General features: G+C 33.5%; 2 protein-coding genes across 2 annotated transcripts in view; one reads left to right on the top strand and one right to left on the bottom strand.

The window, feature by feature from the left end:
- The first annotated feature begins 788 nt into the window (after window positions 1-788).
- LOC126773680 (dynein regulatory complex protein 10-like) lies at window positions 789-18,746 on the top strand. Its single transcript, XM_050494751.1, has 10 exons — window positions 789-909; window positions 5,296-5,540; window positions 5,779-5,886; window positions 6,182-6,211; window positions 6,706-6,868; window positions 7,041-7,176; window positions 7,339-7,488; window positions 7,806-7,935; window positions 18,153-18,323; window positions 18,678-18,746. The coding sequence occupies exons 1-10, from the start codon at window positions 789-791 to the stop codon at window positions 18,744-18,746; spliced, it is 1,323 nt and encodes a 440-aa protein (XP_050350708.1).
- LOC126773668 (differentially expressed in FDCP 6-like) overlaps window positions 18,523-19,956 on the bottom strand; it is a 39,260-nt gene continuing 37,826 nt past the window's right edge. Inside the window, exon 11 of the transcript XR_007669760.1 lies at window positions 18,523-18,757. The gene's annotated coding sequence lies outside the window, so the exon portion shown is untranslated. The remainder of the gene's footprint in view (window positions 18,758-19,956) is intronic.

Raw genomic sequence — 19,956 nt, 5'->3', positions numbered from 1 at the left:
CAGTTAAGAATTATTATTCATTAGAAAGAAAGTATTAAGGACCTAATAAAATTAACAAAAAAGCTTTAGTCGGCTAATCTTAACTAATACCGTGGCGACGTTTTATAAAATTAAACTAAACTTGAAGCTAACAAGGAAATCAAAATAATAATATTATAAAAAATTGGACAGTTTTATTTTATCTCTGTACTTTGGAAACAAAATTAAGTATACTAGTTTGCATTGTCAAAGAAACAAAATTACTAAATTGAAAATTTTAGGTGAAAGTGGTATAAAATTCAATCGCAATAATTGACCCATACGTACCACAAGGTAGTTGTATAAAAGTTTGTCAAATAGCAATGACCGCCCTGAAATCACCAATAATGCTGTAATAACGAAATAAATTATTGTAAATAACTATTTGATAAAATACTCGTAATTATAACGGTACCTTATAGAGATCAAATCGTCATTGCACATTGAAAGTAAACATAACGTATTGATTAATCCAATACGAAGTATCATAGCAACATATTGCCTAGCGCAACACTTTGTTTAATTCCTAGCAAAGATAAATATATCATATTGATAGTAACTTCCAAAGGACACAAATTATAAGCTTGTTTAATTTTTTTTTTTAAAAAGAGGTCTTGTAACTTTTTTATATACAAATGTCAAAATAAAATAACAACGTTTGAAAAAAATTACGTCTATTGTTATACGTTACGTACGTTCGGAAGTTAAGCTGATAGTAAAATATATAAAATTCTACATTATATATTTAAAAATCAAGTTCAAGTCGTGAAATGGATGCTCAATCGTCAGGCACATTACAGTCGCCATCAACATTCTCCGGCAGTTCCAAAACGGGCAGCACTCGATCTGGAGCGACCTCGGCTGAGGACCAAGATTTTACAAAGGACAATGGTAAATATATAATATATAGGAATATTACATTTAGGAGGCATGAGTGCAACAATTACCGTAGTGTAACAGTGTTTCTTAGTTTGTTTCGATGAAATCTTGCAAGATGACTTGCACTTCTTCTTATCCTACGGCGTTTTACGTATTGATTCTGATGGCAATGTATTTTTTTGTGGTATACGTGTTCTGTGTTTTCATCAAGCATTAGATAAAGACTCAACGATCAACAGCATTGAAACCAAAATTTGTAAATAAAAGCTTATTATTAAAAAGAGATTTTTACCTCATAGGTAAAAATTTATTAATATGACATAGATATAATTATAAAATAAAGATTACCTACAAGTTACCAACGCTTCAGAGTGCAGGTTTTAGAAACCGACAAGATTTTTTTCAACTATGCACTCGCTCCAAACCAAGATTGTAGTAATCCGCGTTCGGTGAGACCAACTCACTGTATATGATCTTCTGGTACATGAGACACTCGCACTAAACCAAGATTATAGTAATCCGCGTTCTCTGAGACCATTGTATATGATCTCCTGGTACATGGAAATTCGCTCAAGCTTCATTTTTGGAAGTGTTTTTGAAATATTTCTTAGCGTGTGGCTTGGATAAAACTATATTAAAATAATTTATAAGTATGTTAAAATAAATTTGAAATAAAAATACAATAGCAGAAGAAAAAAACATTCATGCTAAAATAACTAGTCAGATAATATATTTTATATCGCTTTCACTATTAATGATAATGTGCGGTGTACTTTCACGTTTGCGTACAAATATCCTTCCTGACGACGTCCACCAAAATAAGTATCCTTTTTCTTTAGCCGCATCCCTTGCCATAAAAAAGACTCTTCTAGCAGATGCAGTAAGATTTTCGGAGATGTATATCTGCTTTGAAGTGCCATCAATGTTAATATTATTTGTATTGAGTTTGGTAACATTGTCTTTGTTGTACCTTTTAAAGGACTTCAAGAATTAATCTTTTATTAAAATAGTTGAAAAATCGCAAAGTATCGGCTTATATTCCGTTTTAGAATTAATTCTTAAAATATTTTTGATTTCTGAATGTTGAACATTTACTTTTAATACCTTGGCAGTAGATTTGATAATTTCGATTAAAGACTCCTTTGTCTCGTTTTGTTTTTGAGGTATGTTTCTAAATTCAATGCATACAGTAACAGCCTGTTAATGTCCCACTGCTGGGCTAAGGCCTCCTCTCCCTTTTGAGGAGAAGGTTTGGAGCTTATTCCACCACGCTGCTCCAATGTGGGTTGGTAGAATTCACATGTGGCAGAATTTCAATGAAATTAGACACATGCAGGTTTCCTCACGATGTTTTCCTTCACCGTTAAGCACGAGATGAATTATAAACACAAATTAAGCACATGAAAATTCAGTGGTGCTTGAACCCACGATCATCGGTTAAGATTCACGCGTTCTTACCACTAGGCCATCTCGGCTTTTGCATGCCCCTCTAGAATTTCTTTCAAGGGCCTCAATTTTGTTTTCAAGACTCCGGATTTGCTTTGAAGTTTCTAACCTCTTCTCCTCCAACGAATTAATTCTTGTTAAAACTTCATCGTATTTCTATGAAAGAAACTCGATGGCAGTCTTAATTTCTGTATTTTGCCCTTTTAGTTCATTTATTGAAACAATAATTGTAGAAAATTTAGAGTCCTGTTATTTTGTCCATTTTTGAAACATTTCTAAAATATCGGATTTATGATTATTTAAATAATCTTGCTCGGGCATGTGTTTCCGTTTGCTTCTAAATGTCACCTTCGACTGAGAAGCATCGTTATCATGGTCATGAGTAGATTTATTAGGTTCTGAGGCAGTGAATTGCAAAAAGCATTGGTGAAGCACAATGCGGTGGAGACCGTTTAATAGGCATAGCTTACACAGAGTACTACGAGTCCAGCGGTGGCGGAGCGGTTGCATACAAAGACAATGCATGCAAGTGCTGTAGTTGGGTGGCACCAGCGGGCGGCGCTCCTGCGCTTCAGACAACAAGATGATAATTTCACTGTTTCACTCACTTGGCCTATGAGCGATACGCACTCGTTGCCGTCGCTATCTTCCTGATAGTTATGCAATCCTAATTTTTTTTAATTATTTGTTAACAATTTTTTTTAAAGCAACACACGTTCACTCTCAACAAGATCCCAGGGGAAGGGACATTTTATGTATAGATGAAAAAAAGTCTCGCTCCAAACCAAGATTATAGTAATCCACGTTCGGTGAGACTCATGTAGCAACACCACCCTGCGAATTTTTTCATACGTTTATTTATTATTGTTTTCTTAGGTTATGTCTACGGATTTTGTGTTTTAGTGGTGGCTCATCGTACATGCGTCCCACATTATGAGACAGATTTGTTTCCCTCATAATATTGGTAAATGGTCACCCCCACCCATATACATTGGCACTATAAAAATATTAACCATTCCTTACATCGAGAATGCGCCACCAACCTTAGGAACTAAATTGTCCCTTGTACCTGTAGTTACACTGGCGGTAGAATATGGGATAAGCATAGTACATACGAATAGAACATAATCTTTGCGCTGGCTATTTCGCTATCGCATCGTTGGCCATCACCATAATTTTTCTTCTTGCGCGAGAATTTTAATTTTGCCGTGACTCCTAAGATATTAATTAAAATTAATACTTTTATAATTCCAGTGAGGCAACCGCGACTTTTTATTGCCTTTCAATCGATTCAATTATTAGCAACTAGTAGTTTCTATTAAAACAGACAAATTGAATTACTTCTAAATATTTTTTGAAATATAGTGTAATATTTTACACAACTTGAGATGATTTATTTCACACAAACTATATAAACAAACAGTCTGTTCAAAGGTGGTGCTGCTAACAGAATTCAAATGAAATTAAGTTTTACTTATTGCATTAAATAATTAAATTTGATTCAGAATAATGATATTATTTCTAAAGGATTTAATTTTAAAGTAATTTAAACCTTTTAACAATAAATTAAACATCAAAAACAGTCTATTATAAATTAAATATTATCATAATTGCGTGATAAATAATGGTCATTGATTTTGTTTTCTTTTCTTTCGATAGTTTTTTTGACGCTGAGCATATGATTATATGTACTATCATTTCTCTGATTATACTGTCAATAGTAAACACTCGAATCATGTCTATATTGAATGTATGTAATGTATGTATACTTGAATTAATTTACATGATTTATTAACTTATTTTTCAAGATTGCATTATTTACACTTGCTACAATTTCGGTTTCTTGACTTTCCTCCATAAAATTACAATGAAAGCACGATATAAGTCCCGTGTAAATTAAAACGGTAACAAAAAAACAATGTACGGTTGGGGAAGAAGAGACCCGGGGAGGAACGAAGTCCTTTGCAATATGTTTTCGTGTGCGAATGGACTTCAGGGACAGCCTTGCTACTGGATATGTGCCGATGAGCAAACCGTTCCATGATGACAATGGCCCACACGCATATTTTCGTTATTTTGTTAGAGTTGTTCGTTTGTTTTTTCTGCTCTATTATTACGCAGGCTTGATGCTTTAATAGTTCGACGGCTCAAATGGGCCCCCTTGCTGGCATTTTTCACTGTAACGCACACACACAAATAGACCAAATTGTTGTATTTACTGATAAAAACGTTATACCGATAATGTATTTGATCTTTTAGTATTTTACCAACCTTTTCAATATCGTAAAACACGTTTATATTTCTTATCAATTAAATAAATCGTTAAATATGTTGAAAATTTTTAAATGTCAAAATGATGCGACGCTTCTCGTGAATGACGTAGACGAAAGTCGATGGTTCACTATAAGTAATTATTTTGATATTGTTCATACAAAAATACTAAAATCGTGATTACAAAATGGGATGATGGGTTAGGGAGGTGAAAATTTGGGGCTATATGTATTTTTTGACGCTAAATCTAAATAAAATACAAAATAAAAAAAATTACAAAAAAAATATCTGGATAGGGACACCCTTCACACCTAGCGGTATAAAATATATTTTACGACCGATTCTCATACCTCCCAAATATACATAACAATTTTTATAAAAATCGGTCTAGCCGTTTCGGAGGAGTTCGACCACAAACACCGTGCCATGAGATTTTTATATATTAGATAATGCTTTTATAACGGGGTTTTGAATGAAAATTATTTTATTTTTATTGTACAATTATTATTACATAGCCTTTTTAAAACATGTTCATCAAGAACAAAAATATGTAATGCATTTTTTTATAAAATTTTATTAAATATTATTTGGCAATAGTAAAAAATACATAAAGCAACCTCGTGATAGTTATATTTGCTGAACTAATGATTGAGTGATTTTTGTTTTACTGTCACCATGTAGCCACGTCTCCAATCGATTTGGAGTGTCATATCCAAGCCGAACGCATCACTAAGATTCTGGACGGAGCAGTCTACAAAACAAAATTGGCTCTTTGTCTTCCGAACCTGGTGCAAGAGTATCGTACTCTCAGTTCCATGTTATCATCTCAGCATATGGAAGACCTGGTCTTTATATTTGAGCAGTATGATAATCCATTGTTCTCGTCGAGTCTACTAAATATGGCTGCTATGGACGACATAAAGGCGGTTGGTATATCTTATACTTAATTTCAAATAATTCGAAGGTCATTTCTAAATTAATCCCAGATAGATAGTACTTTATTTGCTTACTGTAGTCAGTTATATACTTCTTAAATAATTTTTAAAATACTTCATCTGTAATTCTCATAGTGTCTCAGTCTCATATCTGTGTCGAAACTCTGGGAATTCATTCCTAACAACGGTAGACCATATGTAATTAAATTCCGTATTCTGTTATTTTTAGGGCGATGTATCATTGAAGAACCGTCTTAACCCTGAGCTTGGTCATTTGATATATATAATGAACAGCTATCCGGCACTTCGTCCAATCGTAGAAGAAATGGTTCAAGAGGTCGAGCAATTACTATTTCTTATAACTTAGCTTAACGCTTTCAATTAACAATTGATATTGATAGTATACATTTGGGTATACAATTTTGTTAAAAGATTATGAAGAATCGTTGACGCGGCGTATTCAAGCGACAATTAATTTTCTCCGATTTTTTTTGCACACTTACAAACGTTTGCTGCACTAAGGTTAGCTAACTGAATACTCAAGCATTAAGCCTGTACAAAACATATATTGTGTTGTGGAGTAAAGTGTTAAATGAAACGACTAATTTATTCAATTTAATTTTTATTTCCAGATGAAGTTAGAATATTCAGAATTTGGTGAGGTGCGTAATATAACTTAATCTTGTAGTCCTACTTTATTTTAAATTAAAGCATTCCTTCGCATCATAATTTAGTTAGGCGGTGCACCTGATGGTAAGTGGTCATCATCGCTCATAGAAATTGACGATGTAAGTAATATTAACCATTCCTTACATCGCCAATGCGCCACCAACCTTGGGAACAAAGACGATAATCAACTCAACCCCATAATGTGTCCCTTGTGCCTGTAGTTAGTCTGGGTCACTCACCCTTCAAACGGGAACGCAACAGTCCCAAGTATTGTTGTTTAGTGGTACAATATCTGATGAGTGGGTGGTACCTACATAGAAGGGCTCGCACAAAGCCGTAGGGCATTTATAAAAGTATTTTAGATTTACAGCTATAACAAAACATTTCATACGAAATGGTTATATTTGTGTAGATTGACTACTTACGTATTACGTCATTAATTTGACTGGTGAAACATAATTGCTTCACCTAACCTATGTTACTATAGACTAGGCATCGAGTCTCGGGGCTGGAGTACCTTATTACTCTAGAACATTTCCGTGAGCTGATGGTGCGGCAGATGGAAACAACAGCGGCTGAAGAATTAACCACTAAGCTTAATACCAGGAAACTTGAGGCTTCTAATGAGAATTTGCTGGCGAAAATCAAAGGTAACAAATATAATAAAATATATTTCCTTTAGTAATTTTTTTCCTTAAAATTAAAAATGTATTTAAAATATGATTCAATAGTATTGTGTGGTGCACATAATAATCATTAGTTGGTTTTCACTGGTTATGTTTATAATTTTAATACGTAGTATATATTATCAAATATCCATAGAATACACGGAAACCCTAAAAGACGAGAACGAAAGATTTGAAGAAACAATGAAAATGAAATCAGCCATGATCGCAAAGTTGGAGAAAGAATTGGCTATGCTTAATCAAGAAGCTGATATTAAGCTTAAGAAAAAAATGTGAGTAAAATGCCTTGGGCCCACCCAAGGCATTTAACATATTTTTAACAAAATTTGATAATTTTTATTGCAGTTTATTTTGAATTTTGTAGCGATATATTTTGGCGTTTACGTATAAAATCTATTGAATTTAAGAAAAAAAGCACAGGTTGATTGTTTTAGTTTGGATTCAGACCGTCAAATGGTTTTGTCTACGCGAGCCCATATAGTCAAGAATGAAATGCTTAAAGAGGAAGAGATGGAATCTAAAGAAAATTATGAGAATTTACTGAAAGCTCACCTCATTGATGAGAAAAATCAGCGAGCTCGAAGGTAGGATCTTAAATAAATGAACAACATAAACATATTTTTATGTGTATTTATTGAATATAAGCTTTTGTCCTTTTAATTAATCAAAATATTGCAGCAAACCGCGTAGTGGCGGTGCTATGCGAAGTTGTATGCAAAAATAATTTGAAAATCACTTTTTTGAGTCTGTTTATACGAAATACATTGAAAATTTTATATTATTTTATATTATTGGGTTAAGATCATACTTTTCTGAATCATATAAAATTGTTTGTGTATATTTTATGAATTTTACCTACACTACCTCTAAAATTGTAGCATTTCTTTTTATAATATTTTAGATTTAAGGTAGAGACCCAGTTGTTGTCTTGGCTACAGAAATACGATCTTGAAATGGGAGAAAAACAGGTCGATCTCGACGATTACACTGAGAAGTATGAAGATGAAGTGCAAAAATGTGAAGAACTACAGGTTTGATATTCACTGTTAATATAGCGTATTGACATTATCTTGTTTAAGCATCTTGAATGTTTGTATAAAAACAGATATAGATATAATTTCAAAAAATAAGAGTCGCTATGGTTGAACTATTTATTATATGCAAGTGATTTAAAATCTTATTAAACAATTAAAATTTGTAACAACGCAAAACTAAAATGGAATGTCTAACGATTTCCTATTTACAATTTTTTTTTTTTTTTATTTTTTTTTTTTTATTTTAGAACTACCAACAAAAGATACAATAATTCGTGTACAGCAGTAATTTTTAGTAATACATTTCAATTGTTCTTTTACTTACAGGTAATTACAGCATGCAATTTGTTATAGGCAATCATCGACTAACAGAGTTACATTAATAAAAATAATAGATATTCATTTGCGTAAAAAACATGCTTACAAAATACAGGATTTATCTTAATTTATGTAAAAAATAAAAATTGTAAAAAAGGAAAAAAAAGCTAATAAAACTATATAAGAATTCCATTGAATAATCAAAGTAACAAAGTAATGGTGTCAAAAAATTGTTCACAAGTATTTAAAAAAAAATTTCACGATATAAAAAAAAAAACACAGAAAAAAGCAGATAACATAACATCATAACTATTTATTTATATTCTATGTAAAGTGTTTTAGATGTGAGGCAATTTTATTTTTAAAGGAGTAGTTACCATCATGCAAGATGTCTAGTTCATTGATACCAGTCGATAGCTCGTTATACGTCCTAGCTAGTCTGTTTATTGGTGAATTTTTTCCTAGGTTGGTTTTTTGTTTAGTTGTTACAAATAACGGTGACTCGTATCTAGGTATTCTGAAAGGCACGTTAAAACCAATCATAGAGAGGATTTGTGGGCAATCAATTTTATTATTTAATAATTTGTGTAGAAACGTTAGATCTAAAAGTTTTCTTCGACAATTCAAGGACAGTAAGTGGTAGTTATTAAGTCGGTCCTGGTACTGTTCGCCCCTCAAGTTATTAAATCTATAATGTAAAAATTTTAAAAACTTCTTTTGCACTCTCTCGATTGTATCAATATGAATTTTATATTGAGGGCTCCAGACAACAGAACAGTATTCCAGTTTACTTCTAACCAAGGAGTTGTAAAGAGTTATGATTGTATATGACTTATGTAGCTCCTTAGAGTTTCTCAAAATGAACCCCAAAGACTTGAATGCGGATGTTGTAATGTGTTCGACGTGAGTATTAAATTGAAGCTTCGAGTCCAAAATAACTCCTAAATCTCGAATAGTTTGCACCTTGTTTATAGTAATACCAGATATATTGTACGCACTTTCTATAGTGTTTCTTTTTCGTGTAAACTGAATATGGTAGCACTTCTTGATGTTTAATTTCATTTTATGTAATTTGCACCAGTTTTCAAGGCGATCAATATCTTCCTGTACTATTGTCACGTCATTGTGAGTTTTAATAGTCTTTGTTATTTTTAAATCATCAGCATACAAGTAGGCTCTAACGTGTTTAAATATTAAGGGTAACTCGTTTATAAATATATTAAAAAATATTGGACCTAGATTTGATCCCTGTGGTACTCCTGAATGTGCAATGTATGGAACTGACTGATATCCATCAATAACTACTGTAGATGGGCGTGCGTTAATATAAGAGGTGCACCACTTTAGTAAGGTGTCAGTTATACCGAACGATCTCAATATCTCCAATAATATAGAGTGATTAACCGTATCAAAAGCCTTCGAAAAATCTGTATAAATTGCATCAATTTGTTCACCCTCATCTACAGCTCTAACTGTTTCTGTAACAAAGGTGACAAGGTTGGTATTAGTAGATCTTCCTGATACGAATCCGTGCTGATTACTATTTATATGGGATTTAAGATAATCTGCTAAATTATAATGTACAAGACTTTCGAAGACCTTTGCCACAGCTGACAAGATTGATATCGGACGATAATTTTCGACGGAAGCGGGATCATTGCTTTTAAACACAGGTACAATTCTGGCCTCCTTCCAAACTTGTGGAAATATTCCTGTATTTAAAGATGTATTAAAAATGAGATACAATGGAAAAGATAAAGTAGACGCACACATTGAAAGGAAGTAGGGAGATATGTTATCTGGTCCTGCGCCTTTATTATGATCAAGCCTCTTTAATTTTTTTTCGATGTCGCCTTGTGATAGGTATATATTACCAACGTAAGTTTTGGGATCAGGTGCACAGTAGTTTGATGTGTTGTCATTTACATAGACGGAGGAAAAATACGCTGCAAAAAGATTCGAAACATCTTGTTTATTTCTTGCTTCGACATTTCCATAGACCATCGATGTAGGGTAGGCGCTAGAATTTTTACGCTTGTTTTTGAAATGCGTCCAAAAATACCGAGGATTCTTCGAGATTGCATTTTCAATCATCGTTATGTAATTGTCATAACAATGTTTGATCAATTTGTTACAGTCTTTTCTTAGGTATTGAAATTCTATTTTATCCAATGGGTTGTTATACTGTTTTAATTTAATATGGAGCTTATATTTTCTTTTTAGGCATTTTATTAAGGTGGGTGTAAACCAAGATGGATAAGACTTTTGTGACACAGGTTTTTTCGGGACGTATTTATTAATAGTTGTATATAGTATGGTATAAAACCTATCTACCATTTCATTAACATTATCGAGACAATCCTTGAATTCTTGAAGCCAATCAACATTGTTAAGAGATGCCAATATGATGTCATAATCGGCTTTAAAGAATTGATATTTGTTTTTTGAATTATTTTTTGAAGAGGAAGATTTCGAAGGTATTTTTATAATTACATCTAGAGGAGGATGGAATGTATCGATTTTACGTAATGGAGATAAGCTCTCATTTACACTCATCATGTCCCGGTCACAGAGAACATAGTCCTGCAAATTGTGTTTAATATTTTTTACGTTGTTAAACTGATATAGCGAATTAAAGTCAAGAAATTCTTTAAATATATTTTTAAGCGATGAGTTATTTGAATGAGTGTCAGGGATCAGCACAGTATTTGGTTCATTCCATGCTAATCCGGGTAAATTAAAGTCTCCAATAATTACCGTAGCGCAGTGGTCGCCATAATTATTAGTTATTATATTACTTGCCTTGTCAATAAATACTTCTAAAAAGCTTTGGTTTAAGGGAGGAGGAAAATACACAGCACATAAGTGTATTTTTGTTAAGTGATTCCCAGAATAGATTTCTATAGAGACCCAGAGATCCTCACAATCGGTCTCCAGCTCAAAACACCGACGCGATGGAAAGCTTTTTGAGATTGCTATAAGGACACCACCACCAGTTTTCTTATGAGAGTACTTGCATGTTTCTCTGTCACGCCTATAAATAAAATATCTATCATCAAATATTTCATTATCAGAGACATTGCTGTTAAGCCATGTTTCGGTTAAAATAATAACATCATAATTATTACTTAATACTTCGCGATTTACATCTTGCAAGGTAGTATTTATACCCCTAACATTCTGATAATAACATAATAACGAATCGTATTTTACAAATTATAACCAACTCTTTTAATTAAGAAAACATACAAAATTAATATTACGATAAATTCTTAAGAATATCAATATTTTTTACATAAACGTATTCCGTATTTTCAGTTTTGCGCATATATACTCGTCCATTCTTCACCCATACATAGCGGTATCCAATTTGTTTTGACTTTAAACGTGCTTCAGCATGCAGGGCTTTTATGTCAGGAGGAAGATGTTCACATACATAAACAGGTTTTTTGTCTCCGCTAATTCCTAGGTGACTCGTATTCAGTTTTTCTTTGTTATTGCCCGCTTTTTTATTAAATGATATGACAGCCGCCAAAAAACTATCTCTAGTTCTTATTGTACTAAATTTCACCAGAACCGATCTTGGGCGTGGGCTATCCTTATTGATTTTCATAATCCTCGTACAAGTTTGTATGTCATTATCGTTTAAGTTACATTTCACGGTGTTAGCTATTTGTTTTACAGTAGTTACAAGATTTTCTGACCTGAATTCTGGGATGCATTGTATTTCTAGATTATATGCCCTAGATTGTTGTTCAAGTAATGCGAGTCTAGAATGAAGATTTGAAATGTCAGAACGTAACAACTTATTTTCATTCTCAAGAGACTTAATAATTTGTGTTTTACTGTTCATTTCCTGCTTTACTTCTTCAAATTCTTTTTCCATGAAAGTAATAGACGATGTTATGCTAGACATGTTTTCGAGTACCTCATTGATTTTCCATTTATTTCATTCATAATATTTACTTTAAATGCATCGATTATACATTTAAGTTCTTCTCGAAAGATGCTTCGTACTTCATTTAATGTCTCATCACTTAATACATTGCTAGCGTTGCTTGTTTGTATGCGCCTAACCGTAATATTATTTGATTCTTGTGGTGAGATATTGCTCGCCGGTTGTCTCACTGGCGTATTTGTATTATCGCTCTTAGGTCTCGAGCAAGTCGGACAGAGCCAGGAGATTTTGGAATGCTCTGTCAGTTCAGCATACGATGTTTTAGTGGTACTAACACAAGCATAATGATATTTCCTTAGACATATCTGACATTTGATTATTTCTACTGAATTGGGATTTCGTAAACAACATTCAAATTTAATTTTAGAAGACATTATTTTAAAGTTTAGAAGTTTCTTTTAATGTATTCAAGAAAGATACAAATTTTATAAAAATTTATTCAGTTCAGATTTGGTAAGGATTAGAACCCTGATCAGTCGTCTTAGTATAGCTTGAGGCGGCCGTAGGTACCATTAGACCAATCTTTACTTACGTGAGTGACACCAAATTACAGATACGTTTCATCAGTTTGTCGATAGATGAAATCGACATAACTTTGTTATTAAGTTACCGGCCATGTAATAATAAGTTCACCCACACTTACAAAATGTTCACTCACTAATTAATTTAGTTCGATACACATTTAATTTCCTGTAATGCACTAAAACTGAGTTCTTTGAATATTGCTTTGTAATAATAATTAAATCCACAGTTCACATTTAAATCCTTAGCACTTTAATTAAAGTTTAACTTAACTTTAGTTACCACATAATTTTATTGTCGTCTATATACACTTTAATTGTTCTTTTACCACGAAATTAATGAAGTGTAACCAACAATAACGATAACACACATTGTTTGAGATGTTATTAAAAAGTAATGCAACTTAAACTGTTAAAAACTAATAAATTTTAATTTAAAACGACATAATATGCGGAGTCGATGTTTACTAAATCAATTTTAATGCTTTATGGCTAGCTTTTACACGTATGTACGTAAATATTGAACTTACTATATATAATATATAGAAATTAATTTAATCATTTTAATGAAAGTTGTAAGCAAGGCCTTTTCTTTACGCTGTTTGATTGCATTGATAATAATAATAATAATGTCCTAAAGACCGATTTCGGCCACAGCAGCCAATCTCAAGAGAGATTAGCCAACTACGCAGGAGATATTATAGTGCACAAGTGTGTGCGCAAGCACTGGTGCACTCTCTGTTCCCTAACTCTCATAATCCGATAGGACGGCAATCCAACACAATCGGAAAGAGTTCAGGCGCAGGACCAACGGTTTTACGTGCTTTCCGAGGCACGGGAGTGTACACACTTTCAACTTCCAGACTGCGGGCTCCTACTGAGAATTTTTCTGAATTGAACCCAGGACCTCCGGGTTTGCTGCCTTACATCAAGCTTCTAGACCAACGAGGCAATTTACACATCACATTGTATATGTATACACTTCATGTACACCACATAACACCACATTTTCGGTACTTTGGGCTTTGGTGGACACGGGTATGGAAAAAATCCTGTATGCCTGTGTCTACCTGTCTGTCTGTGATCGCACAGCGGGAATCAAGAGATAACAAGGCTCACAGAATACCTCAGTGAGGCGGCTGATGCGGCTCAACGGTTGTACCCCACAGCCCAATTGGTGTTTCTGGGGGATTTTAATGCCCACCACAAGGAGTGGCTATTTCCATACCAGGACACTGACCATGCTGGGTTAGAGACGCGAAGGCTAGTCTTAGCGTTAGATCTTACCCAGCTGGTCCATGGTGCTACACGAGTACCTGACGTTGACTCGCATAAGGCCTATTGCTTGGACCTTCTACTGACAACTGATCCGGACCGTTACTCAGTGGCGATCTCTTCACCGTTAGGTAAGTCCGACCACTGTCTGGTGATATCTGTATCTGTCTACTCACCGCCCAACCCCAGTCCTACTGGAACTCGGCGTGTGTAGCGATACAAGTCAGCAGATTGAGAAGGAATGCGCTCTTTCCTTGCATGCTATCCTTGGCAGCGTGTGTGCTTCTCATCTGGTGATACCTCGATTAGCGCGCAAAGTGTGACAGATTTGCTACGTCTATGGAATATTTTATTCCATTTTCAGACGTCCCACTCTCCACTAAAGCTCAACTTAAATAGCTTAAAGTAGTATTTTAGTATTTGTTTAAAAAAAAAAATCTTATTTTTTTTTATTGTCTATGCATGTATTTAAATTGTTACTATATACAATACGCGTTAGAAGGTTTTTATCAAAATGTGCGAGGTCTCAGGACCAAAATAGAGGCAATTTCTACAGCAGCGCTATGTCATGACTATGATATAATAGTACTTACTGAAACATGGTTAAACAATACGGTTTTTGATACTGAAATATTTGATAATCGTTACATTTTATACAGACGAGATCGCAGTTCATGCCCACTTTCTAGCCATAAGAGGGATGGCGGTGGGGTCGCTATAGCTGTTAACAAAAAAATTGAGTCCATAAGAAAATATGATTGGGAATCAAAATGTGAGGATTTATGGATATCGATTAAAATAAATAAAAGTAAAGTTATATATATCTGCGGTATTTATGTCCCGCCACCTATAACAGAAGATTAATTAAAATGCCTATTTAAAAATGTTAACTACGTTTGTAATAATAAAATTAGTCCTAACTCCCCTACGCTCATTATGGGAGATTTCAATTTACCTAGTATAACTTGGGTAATGAACAGTGACGGCGACGACTTCATACCCGATCGACATAGTAACAACATAGATAGTATTTTTTCTGGAAAACCTTGCTTTTAAAAATTTCAAGCAACATAATTATATTACGAACGTTAATGATCGTATCTTAGACCTAGTTATGTCTAATGGTCAAAATTTTATAAAAGTTCATAAGTCACCAAATGAAATTACATTAAAAATTACGAAGAACCACTTTATAAAACCTTCTCGTAGAGTCTGCCTAAATTTCTTTTTGTGTGACTACGAGAGTGTATGTAATGAATTAGATCAAATAAATTGGCCATTATTATTAACAAATACGAATTCTGTTGATGAAAAACTAAATATTTTCTACAATATATTAATGCCTATTATCTATAAACACACACCCATGCGCAAACCACGTGAAAATCATTATCCGATATGGTACACAGCTCCTCTAATAAGGGAACTATGCGAAAAGGCTAAAGTCCATCATAAAAGCAAGATATATAATAATTTAATGGATAAATTTACTTACGAGTTGTTGCGAGAACGTTGCACAATGATGATTAAAAAATGCTATGATAGTTTTAAAAAACGCGTAGCTGATAGTATTCGAAATGACCCTACATATTTTTGGAACTTTTTTAAACAACAAAGAAAAAATGGCACTAAATGTATACCAAACAAAATGTCTCTAGATGACCACGTAGTGAAGGGAAGGAAAGATATATGCAACGCTTTTGCTAAATATTTCGCATCGGTATACATAGAAAGCACAAATTATGAGGTAGTAAATAGTTCTTCGACATTAATTTTGAACAATAGAACTCAATTTCGGAATTCTTATGCACCATTTAATAATTGTAAGCTTACTGAGGATGAAGTTTTTAAACAACTTTCTACCTTAGATCCACTTAAGGGACCCCGCCCAGATTATCTAGCTCCGATATTCCTGAAAAAATGCGCTAAACAATTGGTTGCAGTGTTAGTAGTGCATACTAACACTTATTTATAATTGTTCTTTGCAAACAGGTATATTTCCAGCTAAATGGAAAATTGCTCATGTAACTCCGATACATAAGTCCGGAAATTCAAAAGATATTACAAACTATAGGCCTATATCTATTTTATCCGTATGTGGAAAGATTTTGGAAAGCCTTGTACAAAAAAAATCTACTATCATATAGCACCATCCCTAGTTTCAAATCAGCATGGATTTCGCCCTCATAAATCCACAGCTTCTAATTTAGTTTGCTACGTTTCAGATATCACTGAGTCAGTCGATGCTACTGGTGAAGTACATGCATTATACACTGACTTTCGTAAAGCTTTCGATCTAGTCAACCATAAAATTTTATTAAATAAAATTGAATGCATGGGAGTTCACAGTTCACTGTTACTTTAGTGTGAATTATATTTGGAAAACCGTTCGCAACTTGTCGCTTTTAATGGTTTTAAATCCTTCGAGAGCAACGTACCCTCAGGAGTACCTCAAGGATCACACCTAGGTCCATCATTCTTCTTAATTTTTATAAATGATTTGGCATTTGATATAAAATCTAAATTCAAGATGTTTGCAGATGACTTGAAAATTTATAGAACCATTGAAAGCCAAGCCGATGTCGAAGCTTTACAACATGACATTGATACTGCTTATTCGTGATGCACAAAAAATGATATGTCTTTGAATATTGAAAAATGTTTTTACATAAAATTTACTAGGAAGAAGTCGCCGATTTACTGTAGCTATAAAATTAATAATGTGACCTTAAAAGATGTTTCTAGTATTAGAGATCTGGGTGTTATCATAGATTCTGCTTTAAGATTTCGACAACATATTGAGCATATTACATCTAAGGCATCTAAGATATCCGGTCTAGTTTTTAGGCAAATGAAAATATTTAAGGACCATAACTTGTCAATTCTTGTGTTTAATAGTATTGTACGTAGTATCCTTGAGTATTGTGGCACTGTTTGGAGTCCAGGATACCAAGTTCACTCCGACAAAACAGAGCGAATCTAGAAACGATTTCTGTACCACCTATCGTACACGGACTTTAGATGTAGTCAACTGTTTTCATACGAATCTCGTCTTACTCATTATAATATGAGGTCACTCAAGGAGCGTCGAAGGGTTGCAGATGTAATTTTTTTGTCTAAATGGCCTAATTGATGCACCTGAACTGCTCGAGCGTTTAAGTTTCGCAGTGCCTCGTGACGGTAGCCGCTTACAGAATCGCAAGACGTTTTGTTTGCCTCATACAAGAAGCAATCTTGGTCAGCATGGTCCGCTGTATAGAATGCTATCTTTTGCTAACTGTTACTTGATACTATAGATATCTTTAACAATAATATCAGGGCCATTAAAAAGAAAATGTCTACACAAATGGGTTAATTTTTAGTTCTATTTTTATATTATTTAGTTACTTTTTAGTTTAGTTTAATTCTGTTTTGCTTTTTAGTTATTTATTTTTATTTTACTTGGTATCCTCTCCAAAGTGAGACGTTACTTTACTCCAGAACAACTGCTCAACTTATATAAAGCACAAGTGAGGTCATGTATGGAGTACTGCTCTCACCTTTGGGATGGCTCTGCCAAGAACCAGCTTCAGGCTCTAGAGTTGATTGAGAGGCATGCCAGAAGGTTGATAGGAGACGACGCATTGGTCGAGTCTAGGCTCCAAAGTCTAGAACATCGACGTGTGGTTGCATCACTCTCAGTCTTCTATCGCATACATTTCGGAGAATGTGCTCAGGAATTACATGAACTGATTCCTCCAGCCCCTTTTTACTATCGAACGGCCAGTGGAAATTTCCCGCCTACGTACGAAGCACTTTGAGTCTACATTCATCATTCGCACTGCGAAACTTTGGAATGCTTTGCCTGAGTCCGTATTTCCCGATAGGTACAATGTTGATGTCTTCAAATCCAGAGTAAATAGGTTTCTTATAGGCAAGCGTGCTACATCTTAGACCGTGTCGATGCTTAACATCAGGCAAGTCAACGGTCAAACGCTGGCCTAATAATAGTAAAAAAAAAAATGTACCGAAAATGCAACCGATACAGGCAGGGTTTCTGCATAATGTTTTCCTCCATCGCCACATACGTGATGTGATGAGAATTAAGTATCGGGGGACATCTTGTTACTTAAGTAAATTAAATAATAGTATTTTTTATTTAGGAAAAGTTAGCTGAGCAAGATAAAGAATACATTCCACTGATGGCAGAACGAGAAGAGGAGTATCACCAAGAGATGACTGCAAAAATGAATAAGTTCCTCTTAGAGCACGCAGCGAGAGTCATCCAGAACGCTTGGAGAGAAGTGTTGGCTAATAGAGCTGAGAAGAAACGGGTAAGATAATGAAAATACAGCAATGTAAAGTTGTATATAGCATTTTATATTTTACACAAACTTCCGAGGCAAGTTTACCAATCGCAATCGCAACATATATATTTCAAATACGACTTAGATAGAACAGCTTCGATTACGATGAATATATATAATCTAAAGTATTATTTATGATATTCAATTAAAATGTATGGTTTTCCTTTAAAAAAATATTTTTATGCAGCTTAAAGGAAAAGGTAAAAAGGGGAAGAAAAAAACCTAAATCCGTTCCTTTTCCTTATATCATTACTTTTCTACCATGCCTTAGCCGTTTTTCCTATTTCCTATAGTACCTTAATCTACAAACAATCCCATTAGCTCAAGAAGTTGCAGAAGAAAATGCAAGCGGCCGCCGCAGCAGCAGAGAAGAAAGGCGGAAAGAAATAGAAGTGTCCTTCCTTAATTGTAAAAATTTTACTTATAAAAGTATTTCAATGTTTTTTTTTACTTTAATAAACTATTTTGTACAAAAGCAGTCGTTATTCGAGAATACAATTTTAATACTGTATATTTTTTGTAATAATAATAATAATATTTTTTGTATATGTTTGTTATTCATTTGAAAAAGTGAATTTATATTTATATAATATATTGTAATCAAGTTAGCCTAAGTATTATATAAATATCAAATACACATCAAAGTTGATAAGTTACGATAGTTTTATCAAAATATTATACAAAACTTTTAAAAAGCTGCCTTATTTCTTGGGACTGCTGTCTAATTCCAAATGAACTTGATCTTTCGAAATACTTATTATTTTCCTAATTTAGCTTTTCTTTGTCGTGTAGAGTTTTTAAGTGCGTCAAAGCCTTGAGGTCGATAAGGGTGTCGGATGAACTCTTCGTTGTCGGCACTAACGATATCGTGCGTCTCGCTCGTTCGCCATTACGAAGTACTGGGCTTAGATCCTAGAAATACAAATAATGTGTTACAATTTCGATTAAAATTCCTGCAATTATTAGGTTTTAAATCGTACAATCATGTACCTACCAAATTTGTGATCCTAAGTAATCTGTTGTTTATGAATTTATTTATTAGAATCACAGTAGAAATATTTACTTTGTAAATATAAATATTGTTTAAACAGCATAAAGTCAATTATTTAAGGATAAATTACAATCACTAGTTGGGCGAATTATTCTTAGTATTATAGCTGATTTTATATCGGGCAATAAATATTTTAAGTACCTATTGGCATTATGATATAAATATAATTGGTGACACCAACTCACTGTATGTGATCTCCTGGTACATGAGACACTCGCTCCAAAACAAATACTTAAGAATGAGTATTTTCAAATAATAAATATAATAAAAAATAAGAATACTCAAGCATTAAGCCTGTACAAAACATATATTGTGTTGTGGAGTAAAGTGTTAAATGAAACAACTAATTTATTCAATTTAATTTTTATTTCCAGATGAAGTTAGAATATTGAGAATTTGGTGAGGTGCGTTATATAACTTAATGTTGTAGTCGTACTTTATTTTAAATTAAAGCATTGTGAACCCTTCGCATCATAATTTAGTTAGGCGGTGCACCTGATGGTAAGTGGTCATCATCGCTCATAGACATTGACGTTGTAAGTAATATTA

This window comes from Nymphalis io, chromosome 15 (genome assembly GCF_905147045.1).
Source record: "Nymphalis io chromosome 15, ilAglIoxx1.1, whole genome shotgun sequence".
Classification (NCBI taxonomy): domain Eukaryota; kingdom Metazoa; phylum Arthropoda; class Insecta; order Lepidoptera; family Nymphalidae; genus Nymphalis; species Nymphalis io.
Note: the sequence above shows the minus strand (reverse complement) of the source record. Positions and strands in the feature narration are given on the sequence as shown.

Excerpts from the sequence above, each read along its gene's own strand:
- LOC126773680 (XM_050494751.1), top strand. The coding sequence starts at position 789 with ATGGATGCTCAATCGTCAGGCACATTACAGTCGCCATCAACATTCTCC. Across the intron at positions 5,887-6,181 it reads TAGAAGAAATGGTTCAAGAG|ATGAAGTTAGAATATTCAGA; the intron begins GTCGAGCAATTA and ends TTTTATTTCCAG. Across the intron at positions 18,324-18,677 it reads ATAGAGCTGAGAAGAAACGG|CTCAAGAAGTTGCAGAAGAA; the intron begins GTAAGATAATGA and ends CAATCCCATTAG.